Raw genomic sequence first — 13,403 nt, 5'->3', positions numbered from 1 at the left:
CGGGGTATGGGGGAAACATCACTCACTCATGCCATGTGCATCTGTTCAAGCACCAATGAGCTTGCTGGGTTCCAAGGGCATGAAAACCACTGTGACACAATCTCTAACTGCGAATGTAATGATGGAGTATCTTGCGGCCAAATTTGTGGGATGTTACGCTTTGAGTCTGATCACCACAGCCAATTGCCAAAGACTTTAAAGGCAGTGGAGAATGTAGGTAATGGGGTAAGGATTGGAGACGCGTTGGAGACAAATGAACCGACTGGCCACCTTTTGAGCTGCTCAGGGAAGAACTGGCAGAGAAAGGGGAGAACGTCCACGTTTATTGAGCTCCCTGGTCCCAAGCACTCTGTGTACCAGGTGCTTGACATAGATTATCTTGCTTATGTCTCACAACCAGCCTGCAAGGTGCACATTATTTTCTGCATTGTACACCCAAGGAAAGGGAAACTCAGAGCAGTTAAGTCACTGGTTCAAGGTCGCACACCTACTAAGCAGCAGAGTCAGGGATGAGTCTATTTTCATTTACTAGATCCTTTTACTTCTTCTGTGACACGTAGGAAGGAGAACCAAGCGTCCTGGGCCCTGGGTGGGGAGGCATGACCCTACCTAGCTGTAGATCAGGGATTCAGAGACCAGCGAGTAAGAAACCAATGGCTGGGAAGCAAGAATTTGGATTTGCTAATACATTGAAAGTAGGGAAGGGAGAGGCCACAGAGTAAGCATGGTTCTGAGATTCCGGGCTCGGCCGACCCGATGTAACTCTGCAGCTGTGCTACTCTCCAGAAAAATAGGAAGGGAACTCATCAGTACATCCTCACCTGGGGAAGGGGAAACTTACCTATTGACCCACAGAGTTTGCATTTTCAACATTAGCTGGAGGCCAAGGGCGTGGGAAGCCAGCACCTCAGCCCAGCCCCTGGAAGTTCTGCCCCATGGCCGAGCTGGGGGTGGTGACCCACCCTGCAAGGTCACTGCTGAGATGAAAAGGGGTCACCCCCAGACCCAAGTGACAGGAAGCTGAGTTCCGGGAGTTCCACTGCCTTTCTCCTTTTTGGGCGTTAAGGCTGTCCCTTCTGGGTTCCTAGCCCCCCACCCCGGCCTCCGCTCGGGGGCCAGGACCCCAAGGGGGCGGCCCTGCCAGGCTCAGAAACCTGAGCGGCTCCCTCTTTCTGAGGGAATGTTCCTTAAGAGCAGCAGCAGCTGCTGTTCCCTTGAGACGAAAGCTCCCAACTGGAGTGGAACAGGAATGGGATTAGGTGGCTTGCGTACATGTGATTGGCTTCCCCGGGTTTGGGAACCCAGCTTTTCCCAGCCTGAGACAGCACGCTGGCTCTGCCAGCACTGGAGGGACGCGGCCAAGAACACGGTGTCTGGGGACAGTGGCAATGTCCCTGCCCCCCAAAGGCACACGCTCACCCCGTTCCAGGCTGAAGCCCACTCAGGCCACCCATCTACTGAGCATCTATCCTGCACCCAGCGCTGTGCTAGGCAGTTTGGGGGAATTCAGAGAAAGACCCCTCTTTCCCTGAAAACCCTGCAGCCAAGCAGGGGGAGGTGACACGCGCATGAGAGAGAACCCTTGTGCCGCCTGCCCAGCATATCAGGCTGACAGGGAGCATTAAGGGAGTCAAGAGGATGGGCCGAGGGCTTGCCCGGGTGGGTCAAGACAAGCTCTCCAGCAGGCCAGCTCCCCACCCCCAGTCTAGGCAAGTTAGCAACAAACCCGTCCTCCTGGGAGGCTCCGGAGGCTTTAGGGAGGATGGTCTGGGCTGGTGGATCAGCAGAGACCCCTAGTGGCCTGGGGGGGGATGGCAGACAGCCGGGGCCCCCACTCCCGCTGCCCCCCCACTCCCTCCACCCACTCACAATACATCCCAGGGAATGGCGTTGGTTTTTCTAAAATCCCCAACCGGAAGGGCCTTCGCAAGGTCATCCAGTTCACTCCCCTGTTTCACAGGCATCCTAGTCCAATAAAAATTACAGCTATTTCAAAATAACTTAAAGGAAAACTTTTCTAATCAGTCCTTTCCTTCACTCCTTCATTTCTTCTTACCATCGTGGTTTCTTCCAGGAGTCTCTTCCTTGAGTGGAAATTAAGTCTTCCCACGCAGCATAAGCCCTTTCGCTATTAACAGTGAAGAAAGATGACTCGAGGGGCTGACACAGCTCCTCCTGGGCTGACATCAGACCATCGTGTCAGAGTTCACAGTCAATGCCAGTTCATTTGTTCCCCACCGTCTCCACCCTCTGCTTCCAAAAGTAATTGCAGAGCCTTTCACTTTTTCTTAGTAATGGCTTCCTATTGAACAAGTCATCTTTTTTTGTTCCAAAAATGAAATGTGGAGTAAAACTCACCCAGTGACCACTGTGGTTCAGAAAGAATGACTGATGGCCCCAGGACACGAGGGCCTGGAAGCTGGCCCACGGGTGGCGTCCAGGAGTGCGAGCTCTCAGCCATCCTAAAGCTGCTCCCCTACCTCGCTGTGCCCCTCCCGAGAGGCTCTTGGCCTCTCTGTGTCTCTGGGAAACAGCACACAAGGAGCAACAGTGGAATGAGGTCTGTGGAGGCCAGCTCATTGACTTCCACCTGACTTCTTGGTCACCTGGTCCATGCCCTAAAAGACGTCATTGCTGGGGAACTCTAAGTTTTCAGCCTTTTGGCCCATTTCCCACTAGAAAGTAAGAGACTGATGCTCCCCAGCCCGATGGAACGGCTCCACCAGAAGAGCCAGGAAAGTGCCCATGATTCCCAGCCTTCTGGCAGTTTCCAGAGGCCTGCGGACACCACTGTCATGCACCTGATCACGGCAAAGAATTCCTGGACTGGATAACCAGCTTTCAGCCCCTGGTTCCTGGACAACTCAAGCAGGGATGTGAGTCTCCGGATGTTGAAATGTCACTGAAACTACCAGATGTGCTTCTAGCCTCTTCATGAGGCCAAGGAGCCTGGCAGGAAACAGCTCTGTGTGGGTCTAGGCAGAGCACCATCTACCTGGTTTGGAGTCTGTTGAGACCCAGGAGGAAGCTGTCGAGAAGATAATAACACTGTGTGCTTAGCCAACATCTTCTCCCCAGGGGGCTCCCACTGCCGCTGTCATAGATCCTTCCTCAGAAAAGACCGGTGCACGGTCTCCAGAGACGCAGCCCCGTTGTCTCTGTAGAGACAAGGTTCTAGCGGGCTGGAAACTAAGGCGTGACCAGAAATAGTTGCAAGGTCAAGTCTCGGAGCTCGTCTGGGACAGAGACCGCAGCTTCGACTTCTGGGGCTTGGCCTTGGCCCAGGAACACCGAAGGCAGGGAGGCAGGAACGAAGGGGCATGTGTCAAGGCGTGACCACCACTGCTAGGCGTGCAGCCCCGGATGAACCTCTGCTGTTGCTAAGTAAGGAACCCACGAGGCCCTACGTGTCTAGGACAGGTTTTAAACCCTGGTTGTGTCATTCCCTAGTGGCGCGACTTTAGCCAAAGGAAGTGGGAAATGATTTATTGGGTGCCTAAATGTGCCGGACACTGTGCTTACCTTGGAGCCTGGCTGTCTCACTCCAAAGTTCATCTCTCCATGGGAGCATCGGTGCTACACTTGGAGCCAGAAGACCTGGGTTCGAGGCAGAGCCATGTGACTCAAGAAGGTCACTTCCATTCTCTGGACCTCAATTCCTCTTCAGGCAAATAGAAGAATCTCTCCTCTGCTGACCCCATAGGTAGTGGTGAGATTAAAATGAAATAGCACAGTGAAAGAATGCTCTCTGATATTCAGTGTGTATGATAAATAGGTAGTTTTCAGACCCATCTGATCTTTGGGACCATGTGAGGGAGGTTTTTAAAAAACACGGATTGCTGATGGTCTAATTCAATGGTCCTAAGAATCTGTGTCTTAAAAAAACACCCCAGTGGGAACTTCCCTGGTGGTCCAGTGGTAAAGAATCCGCTTTACAATGCAGGGGACACGGGTTCAATCCCTGGGCAGGGAACTAAGATCCCACGTGCCTCTGGGCAACTAAGCCCATACGCCATAAGTATTGAGCTCGCGCGCCTCACCTAGAGAGCCCACGTGCCACAAACTACAGAGCCCACACGCCCTGGAGCCCGCGCTCCACAACTAGAGAGAAGCCACCACAGCGAAGAGCTCGCGCTGCAACGAAAGATCCCGCATGCATCAACTAAGACCCGATGTAGCCAATAATAAATAAAAACAAAACAAAAAAAACACCCCAGTTCTCAGGCAGGTTTGTGAAACAGCTCATATTTTCAAATGTAAGAGTTGAATATCATTTCTCCAGACCTCAGGGATGCCAAGTTTTCACTTCCTCTCTTTGTCCCAGCTAAGGTGGGGCCAGCCCAGGCCCTGCCCACGGTCTCTACCCATGAAGTTCTCCGTCCCATTCCTTTACTAATGTAACTTGGCCTCTTAGCACCTCCCAGCAAAGACCCAGAGTAGGAGGAGAGGGTAGGAAAGAGAAGGGTCTGAGCCAATGCGTAAATTGCCTTTAGTTACCTAAACTGGGGAAGCTGGCATGGAGGCTAGCCAAGCCACAAGTCTGAGAGCCAGCCAGAGTTTGAATAAGCTGGTGATAGCTCACCCTTTTGCCTCTGCTAGTAAAAATGTGTTGGTTGAATCCCAAGGCATACATCTTATATTTATTTTACTGGCTTTGCCTGTGTTTTTCTAACCTTGCTGGATATTTTTTCCGTGGGGCAGGGGGTGGGGTTGGAGGAGAAAGTCTGGGACAACTTTTTACGTTTGAAATTCCCAAATATCCTTATTCAACGAGCACTGTGGCATGGGTGATTCCAAACCAGAGGTTGTTGAAAAGTCACTGCCATTAGTTTTAGGGTGAGTGGCATGGAGTGGATACCCCGCCCCCCATTAAATTTACCTTCCACGTTTGCCTCAGCCTCACGTCATCTCAGTATTGCTTTACACCCTGGGAGAATGGTTGGCTGGGAGTTTGGGACGAGGGGAGCTCAAGCTTGGAGCACACTCACAGCTGAAGAGTGAGGCTTTGAGGATTCCTGGGTGTTAGCAACGAGCCAGAGACTGAGGCAGGAGGTGCTAATTCCCAATCCACCTTCATTCCTTGGGTGCCCACGCTGTCTCCGTACTTCCAGGTTTGGGCTGTTTTTAATCTGCTCACTTGCCTTCAACAGCTATTGAACCGCTGTGATTCCAGGAGCACCTTGCAGCCCAGTTCTTGGCACAGGGTGTGGGTCCAGTGTTTGTGGAGGACGGAGGACTGTGTTCTAGCCCTGTTGCTGCTACCCAGCTGGGGGACCGTGGGCAAGTCGCTGGGATGTCTAAGCCTCAGCTCCTTATTTGTACCTCAGGTAGCTGAAATACTCAGATTGTGAGGGCCCTTCCAGTCTCTAGGCTTCTGCAGGTCAGACTCAGCATTACCCCGGAGCTGTACAAATGAGAAGGCCAAGAATTCTGCTCAAAGAATAAACCTCGCTGGTGGGGAGGCCCTCGCCGATCCCAGAAAGGAAAAGTTGAGGCAGGAGCCGCTCCCTCCCTTCCCCAAGGTCACAGCCGCAGAGGTGAGCCGAGTATGGGAGCGAGGCCTCCTCCCAGGAGCCAGATGGGAGGCCCCGGCACGGAGGAGGGGAAGCCAGGCTCCCGCCCCGCTGTTGCGTATTTATAGCCCTGAGCCGGACAGTACAGGAGGGTAGGAAAGGCAGCTCGGAGGAGACGCCAAGGGGGGTTAAGCAGCTGAATCGAATGGGACGTGTAAGTCAGGACCGACTGCCTCTTTCTGTGAGAGGCTTGGCCGGCTTCCCGGGGGCCAGGGTCTGGGAGGTGATGCGCCCTAGCTGTCCCCCGGCCTTTGATGCTTCTCCTTTGTCTGTCGCTCCCTGTGTGCCGTCACTGGCTCCAGGTTTCCTCCAAGCACACGTTTCTCTTCACTCCACACTCTAGACCTTCCTGCAGCCGAAGGCCCAAGCTCCTCTGGTCCTAAAACCAAAGCTAGGAAGCCAGGGGCCTCCTTTCCCCCCTATTTCCTTGGCCTTTCCTGCCTAATTCCTTCCAGCTGGCCTTTTGGGCAGGTTACCCGGTTCAAGCCCTGTTTTTACATGTGGGCCTGTGGTCGGGGGCACCGGAGGCTAGGTGCTAAGCGACCCTGGTGGGTCTCCTCGGGCTCCGGGCACTACACCTCATTCGCGCCTGCCTTGCTGTCTCCAGATGAAGCCTGGAGACCCCGACCTCTCACACCCAATTCCTTCCTCACGAACCCTCCCGAGCAGAGCAGAGCAGAGCAGAGCGCCCGGCCGCCAAGCAGGGAGGCCTTGCTGCCCTTCTTGGAGACCCACGGCCAAGCTTCCCTCCTGTCCCTCTACATCAAGTCTAAGCGATCCTAGCCCAGCTCTTACGTGGCAATGATGAGGGTACCAGGGGGAAAAATGGTTTTCTTAGCTGCTTTGCATTGTCTGGGGGAAACGGGCAGGCAGTGACAGTGTGGGGCAGAGGGGACCTCCGTGGTGGGCTCTGTGTTGGGGGCCTGAGGGAGAGGAAGCAGCCGATGGAATGTGCCCGAGGCTGGCAGAGGGGAGGCTCACGTGAGATTCCTGGAAGACAGGTTATGAAGGGGCCAGGCGGCTATATTTTATTATTATTTAGCAAATATTTTAGTAGCCGTGATGTGTCAGGCCCTAAACTACGTGCTAAGGATACAAAGAGAATATGTCGGAGGCCCCTTTGTGTGGATCTTGGTGTAATAAGTGCTGCGATACAGGTACGGGGAAGCGAGGCCCTGCGGTGGGGGTGGGGCATCTGGAGACAACTGAGTGCGAAGGACGTGCAGGTGAAGCCCTGGCCTGGGGTTGGAATCACCTGGGGAGCTTTCAACACCCGCCCCTCCCCCCCACCCCCGCGCCGAAAGCCCTGGCCACACCCCTGACCAATTAAATTAGAATCGCCGGGGATGGAATCTAGGTACGGATACCGGAACTTGCAAAGTGAAGCCAAGGTGCGGACCGCTGGTTTCTGGGATAATTTATGTCTCAGGTTTGCAGGGGAATGGAATGGCTAAATGCATGACTATTGTTGGTTGGTTTTTTTTCAGATTGAGCCTTCTTCACACTTTCTAGGGAGCCATGAGAATTGCTTTCTGGATTTGGGTCTGAGAGGAGCAGGAAAAGGGAGGAGGCAAGGCAGGAAGGGGGAGGGGAGAGGAGAAATTTGGGGCTGTGGCATCTAAGCTCTTAGTGGCATTGTCACAAACCACGCCTCCCTTACTGCCAGGACCTCCTGCAGAATTCCCCCAGTTCCATGTCCGGAGTCTCCAATAACCCCCAGGGGATTGTGGTCCCAGCCTCAGCGCTCCAGCAGGGCAACATCGCCATGACAACTGTCAACTCACAAGTGGTGTCAGGTGTGTGCAGCGGATTGTGGGGAACACCCCTGGGAGGAGGCCGGGTGGCCCTGAGGGAATTCCAGGGTTGGGGGGCAGGGCACTGAACAAAACGTCCTAGGAAATGGGAGAGGTGCCCCCTGCCGAGGGAGGGGCTTCCAGCTGCGTTTCTTGACTAAAGTGTTCTGTAAGCTTGTAGATGGTTAGCAAGACCTGATGATGGTGGTTTGGAACAAATTTGGGTCAAAGTCTCATAAGCCCGTCAGAGACCCTTCCGCCAAACACACAGAGAGACTCTATTCTCTGGACCCCATCCCCGTCCCACCCCTCCTCCACAGGGGCTGAATGCCTCCAGAGTAGAGGGTGTTTACACGTGAGTGCCAAGGGCATTGGGAACCCTGCTTGCCCTCACTCCTACCCACCCCTATGGCAGGGGACTCCAAAAGTGGTTGTCTCCTCAGGTGGAGCCTTATACCAGCCGGTTACCATGGTAACCTCCCAGGGTCAGGTGGTCACCCAAGCAATCCCCCAGGGAGCCATCCAGCTCCAGAACACACAGGTGAGTGTGTGTGTGCAGTGTAGGTGTGTGCGTATGTGCATGGGTTTGGGGGAGGGCAACCGTGACGCTTTACTGCCTGCTAGGCACTTTACACCAGTAACTCCTTACATCCTCATTAGTCCTCTAAGGAGTATCATTACCCCCACTTGACAGAAAAGAAGGTGGGTGTTGGAACGGTTTTATCAACTGGGATTTTGCTGCCTCTCGGGGTTACATCGAGGGATCCTGCACTTCCTATTCCTGGTCTACACTGCGAGCCACTCTGTAGCTCAGTGGGGTAGAGCGTACACAAGGGAGCCAGGGTGGGAGTGAGAAGATCTGAAGTCAGAGGCCCGAGATCTGACATTAACTCTGCCATCTCGGATGAGTCACGTAACCTCTCTGAGCCTCTGAGTTTTTATCCACAGATGAGGGATTGACACCAGCTGCACACTAGCCCCACCAGCCTACGGAGCTGATGTGAGGGCTGACCATGGTAATGGATAGGAAAGCGCTGTGCAGACTCTAACGTACCCCAGGAATGCTGATAACTATTGGATGGTTTACGGCCAATCTCTCTCTCCTGTGCCCTTTGCATGACCCTGTTTCCTCTGTCTCCTCTCTCATCCCCTTCTCCTCCCTCTTCACCGTCTTCCCTTCTCCCATCCTCTGAGAGGCTGGCGCTGGGTGACAGGAAAGGTAACCTCCCCCGGGCCCTCAGAATGAGTTGGGAAAGGGGACTGGCAGCGAGAGGCTGCTGTCTCTATGGCAACAGGTCCCTAGCCGCTGGCCCGCCAGGCTGCTGATGCTGATTTTTTCTCCACGTGCCCTGAAGGTTAACCTTGACCTCACCTCCCTCCTGGAAAATGAGGATAAGAAGTCCAAGAACAAACGAGGAGTCTTGCCCAAGCATGCCACCAATATAATGCGTTCTTGGCTCTTCCAGCATCTCATGGTGAGTGTGTGTGTGTGTGTTGGGGTGTGGAGTTGCAGCATGGGGTATGAATAAGCCCTGGGGCACCAGACCATCATCCCTAGATCTGCAGAGGGTGTGGCCTCAAAGAGAGGCCCTCTGATAGGGATACCATCTTCCAGAGGCCAGGGCAGAGGGAGGCTTAAATGGGACCTACAGCTGGGAGTTCCAGTGCTTGCGGCTGCTGCCTCAAAAAAGTGTGACATCGATGAGGGAATGGGGACAGACACATTCTGGAGAGAACGCAGTACTGGGCTAGTGGACAGGGTGGTTTCAGGGACAGGGTGAGATTCCGTGGGAGCCAGGGCTGTGCTTACTGGTTCAGAACCTCCTCCCGCGGTCAGCCATGCTTACCCCTGCCCTCTCCCGTAGAAGAAAATGCTGATTCTCCATGAGGACCCTTCTGCTTCCCGAGTCCTCAGTGCGGAGGGAAGCAGAGGGTGTGCGTCCGTTTCCCTCTGATCAGGGCAGCCAGAGGAGGCACAGACTGGGGAGCCGTGGCTGAGCCCACCCCCCGGAGGAGCCGCCCAGGCAGAAATCCTGGCCTCGCGTAACCAGCCGAGCTCAGAAACGCAGAGCAGTTGCTTTCATAGCCTCTTTCGTAAAATGACGACACGGCCTCAGATTTAAGTATAATGTTTATAAAGCACCTGCCCTGTGCACCTACCATGACGGTAGTTGTGTTTGTGTGCAGTGTAAGTTGCAGCAGACAGGCCTTGACTATCAGAAGTGACTTTAACACTATTATCACTAGCAACCTCCTAGTATCATTCAAGGGCTGGAGCAATAAAGAAAGCCAGTGACTCTGGGCTGAGTGTGTGTGTGTGTGTGTGTGTCTGGGGTGGGGAGGTAGATTCTTCGAGCACAGGCGGGCTCCCAGTGGACTGCAAGCTCTTGGCCTGGCATGAGTAATAGACACACAGACAGAAGACAGATACCAAGCTTGAGTCTGTAGATATATTGGTCGGAAAAGTGTGGGGAAGAATCAGGAGTTAGGGGGACTCTTTCTTCAGAGACAAGGAGACAAAGCCAGCAGATCATGGGAACTAATTAATTAGTCAGTCATCAGCCCTTTATTTGAAATGGAAGTACCTCCAAGAGCCAGGGCGCCCAGGCCCAGGTGGTCCTAGGATCTGGGGATCGTAGGGTCTCCTGCCCCCCAGCAGATGGCCAGAACTGCTCTGAGGTGCGGGATGTGGCCTGAGCTCTGCGCCCCCCACCCTCCCCGCCGGCCCTGGGGAATGAGGACTCGGGGCCGCCCCAGCGTTTGCTGAGGAAGCACATCTTGAAGGCACAACCTTGGGAGCAAACAATAACCAAATTTGGAGAGAAAGCGCTGGAAGGCTGAGGGTTAAAGCCAGGAAAGGAGGTTGGAGAGACTCCCGGAGCCTAGGGATGAAGCCAGGTGCAGCCTCGGCCTGTTGTTCTGACTCAGTATCTGGAGCTCGCGGTGGGGATGCCCAGGTCTCCTGCCTGTTCTCTCTTCCATGTTGTTAGAGAGCCAGAGGGCTCAGATGGACTTGGTGGCCCTGAGAGCCCAGTGTCTGTGCGAAGCTCCCAGCCCCAGCGCCGGGAAGAGGGCCTCTGTAGGGGAGGTTCTGTCTCTGTGCACTGAGCTGTAACACCCAAGTTGGGGGCACCCAGGCTACCTCCCCGGCCCCAGCCATGGACCTAGAGGAGGCCACGTGTTACGCTGTGTTGCTGTGTAACTGTAGGGCTGTGGGTTTGGTGGAAAGCTCGTGGGCTTTTGAGGCAACCAAACCCAGCTTCACATCTAGGCTTTCCCTCTTCCTCTGTGATCTGGCCACACTCACCTCTTGTGGCGATCGTGACGGAGCAGTGAAATGAGTGCAAAGACCCTAGCACACTGGGGCTTATTAAATGTTCGTTCCCTCGCTTCTCTTCCTTTCCTTACCCCCATCGTGTGCATGTTTGAAGACTGATGTGAACACACCTACAGCCTTATTTCTGAGGGGAGAAAAGGCAAGTATAGGAGGGAGAGGAGCCTGACGTCCAGGCCAGTGCCCCCCACTGACTCCTGTCACTTCCGGTGCCTCCCGTACCCGATGGCAACTCACCCCTGAGTTAAGTCTTCAGCCTGAGACAGAGGGTCACACTATCCATCCCTCCTCTGACCTTGGACTCAGTTCATGTCCTGCCTCTCACCCTGCCCTTCGCCCCCCGCCCCGCCCCACTGAGCCCCCTCAAAGGCTCAGGGTCTTTCCCTTCCACTCTACGGCCACCTCCAGCCGGACGTGGGAAGGCAGAGGAAGGTAGAGGTAGGGAAGAGAGGGTGTAGCAGCTGAGCACAAAGCAGAGGGGAAAGAAGGACCCAGGTTAGAGCTGCAGGAGGGACCTGGAACGATGGCGGGGACTTGCTGAACAGTGTGAGTGAGCCCGTCACCCGCCCCGGGCCCTCTGCAGCGCAGAGTGCACTCAGTGTGGATACTGTCGATAAAGCACTTGACATTGGCAAGTCCTCCCCCACTTAATGCCTTCCCCACAGAGGCCATGGAGAGAGGACAAGAGAGTGACCCGTGGGCCTTTAAAGTCAGAACTCAGAACTTCTGGAAGAGGGGGAGGAAGAAGATGGGGAGAAGTCCAGGCTCTAGGGACTTAGCATGACGCAGTTGTCCCCTGCAGGCCAAGGCTGGCTCCCCAGATACAGGTGGGCACACAGTTCCCCTAAACCCCAGCTCAGGAAAAATCCTGTGAAGGCTCTTGGTAACAGGGCGCAGTGGAAGGAAGACAGGCTTTCAAGCCAGACAGGCAGGAGTATGAATTGAGGCCCTTCCACTAGCTGGGCAATCACTTTATTTCTTTGAAAAAGGAGATAATACCCATTTTCCATGGTTGAGAAAACTAAATGAGATAACTTATGTAAAGAGCCATGCCTGATACACAATCACACTCAAGAAGTGTGAACTTTCTAGAACAGCAGACCAAGAGCAAGTTTTTGAGGCCAAGGCCCAACATCTGTGAAAGTTATTTAGAGGTGGATGGCTGACCTGTTGTTCTGATCTGTAATACCTCCTGATTCTCCCATCATTTGACCCTAAGAATACATTGACTAATACTGTTACTTACCTGTTCTGTGTGTATATGTGTGTGTCGAATCTACATGTTGTATATCTCTGACTCAGCTGTAAATTGTTTAAGAATAGAGATCATACATGATACCTCTTCTCTGGGCCCCAAAGTATTGCTTCCCAAAGTGGGTACCTTTACAGGATGTAATAGGTGTTGCTCCCAAGAAAGGGTACCCTGATGAAACAGATTTGGGATAATCTGGTTATACGAAGTTTAGCTTATTTCTTTACCCTTAGTATACTAGGGGGGCATCGTGAATTTGCAAGGGGGGGCATGGCTTGAAGCTTTTCCCAAATATTTGATCACTCTGAGTCACTCTTGTTTTCATTGTTGCTCTGAGAACAAGTCTGAGACTGTAGTTCTTGGAGAACCCCACTCTGTGGCAACATGGTATTAGGCATATAGTAGCTGTTCAGTCTTAGAAAAGGTATGAAAAAGGGCAGATCTCAATATCAGTGATGTTCTCATATCCAGTGCAGGGGAGACAACTAATTTGTTGATTGTTTAATTGGAAAAGTTGCTTGAAGAAAGAAACAGCCATTAAAAAGATACATTTTATTTTTTAAATTTATTGAAGTAGAGTTGATTTACAATGTTGTGTTAATTTCTGCTGTACAGCAAAGTGACTCAGTTATATATATATATGTTTACATTCTTTTTCATATTCTTTTCCATTATGGTTTATCACAGGATATTGAATATAGTTCCCTGTGCTGTACAGTACGACCTTGTTGTTTATCCATCCTATATATACTAGTTTACATCTGCTAACCCCAAACTCCCAATCCTTCCCTCCCACACCCCCATCCCCCTTGGCAACCACAAGTCTGTTCTCTGCATCTGTGAGTCTGTTTCTGTTTCATAGATATATTCATTTGCGTCATATTTGAGATTCCACATACAAGTGATATCGTATGGTATTTGTCTTTCTCTGTCTGACTTACTTCACTTAGTATGATAATTTCTAGGTCCGTCCATGTTGCTGCAGATGGCATTATTTCAGCCTTTTTTATGGCGGAGTAGTATTCCATTGTGTGTGTGTGTGTGTGTGTGTGTGTGTGTGTGTGTGTGTCTACCACATCTTCTTTATCCATTTATCTGCTGATGGACGTTTAGGTTGTGTCCGTGTCTTGGCTATTGTGAATAGTGCTGCTATGAACATAGGGGTACATGTAAGATACATTTTATTTTGATTTAAAAGACATACATAATATATTTGTTTGCTAATGTTTTGATATAAGGACAAGGTCATTTTCTGATTAAAGTTTGTCATTTTACTTGCACAAACTTCTCCTATAAGATCTATAAATTTCATCTTTATTTAAAATGGAATAAGAACTTTGGCTTTGGGGAAGTAATCTGTCTGCAGGATATTTCTAGACTTTTATTGTGTATCCCAATCTCTTATACTTGTCTCACCTGATCTCACTTTTAAGCAAATTTGAGTCTGGAGT

The 13,403-nt window shown here is 52.3% G+C and overlaps 1 protein-coding gene across 1 annotated transcript in view; it reads left to right on the top strand.

Annotated features, from left to right (window-relative positions):
• The window catches only part of PKNOX2 (PBX/knotted 1 homeobox 2), a gene marked incomplete at its 3' end in the record, with an annotated part of 257,006 nt that overhangs the window by 231,493 nt on the left and 12,110 nt on the right, over positions 1–13,403 (top strand). Inside the window, exons 7-9 of the mRNA XM_082845810.1 lie at positions 7,240–7,369; positions 7,810–7,907; positions 8,722–8,841. Coding sequence (XP_082701936.1) covers positions 7,240–7,369; positions 7,810–7,907; positions 8,722–8,841 — 348 coding nt within the window. The remainder of the gene's footprint in view (positions 1–7,239; positions 7,370–7,809; positions 7,908–8,721; positions 8,842–13,403) is intronic.

The sequence above is a fragment of the Leucopleurus acutus genome (genome assembly GCF_964270905.1).
Source record: "Leucopleurus acutus genome assembly, chromosome: 8".
NCBI classification, from domain to species: domain Eukaryota; kingdom Metazoa; phylum Chordata; class Mammalia; order Artiodactyla; family Delphinidae; genus Leucopleurus; species Leucopleurus acutus.
This window is presented reverse-complemented; position numbering and strand designations above follow the sequence as displayed.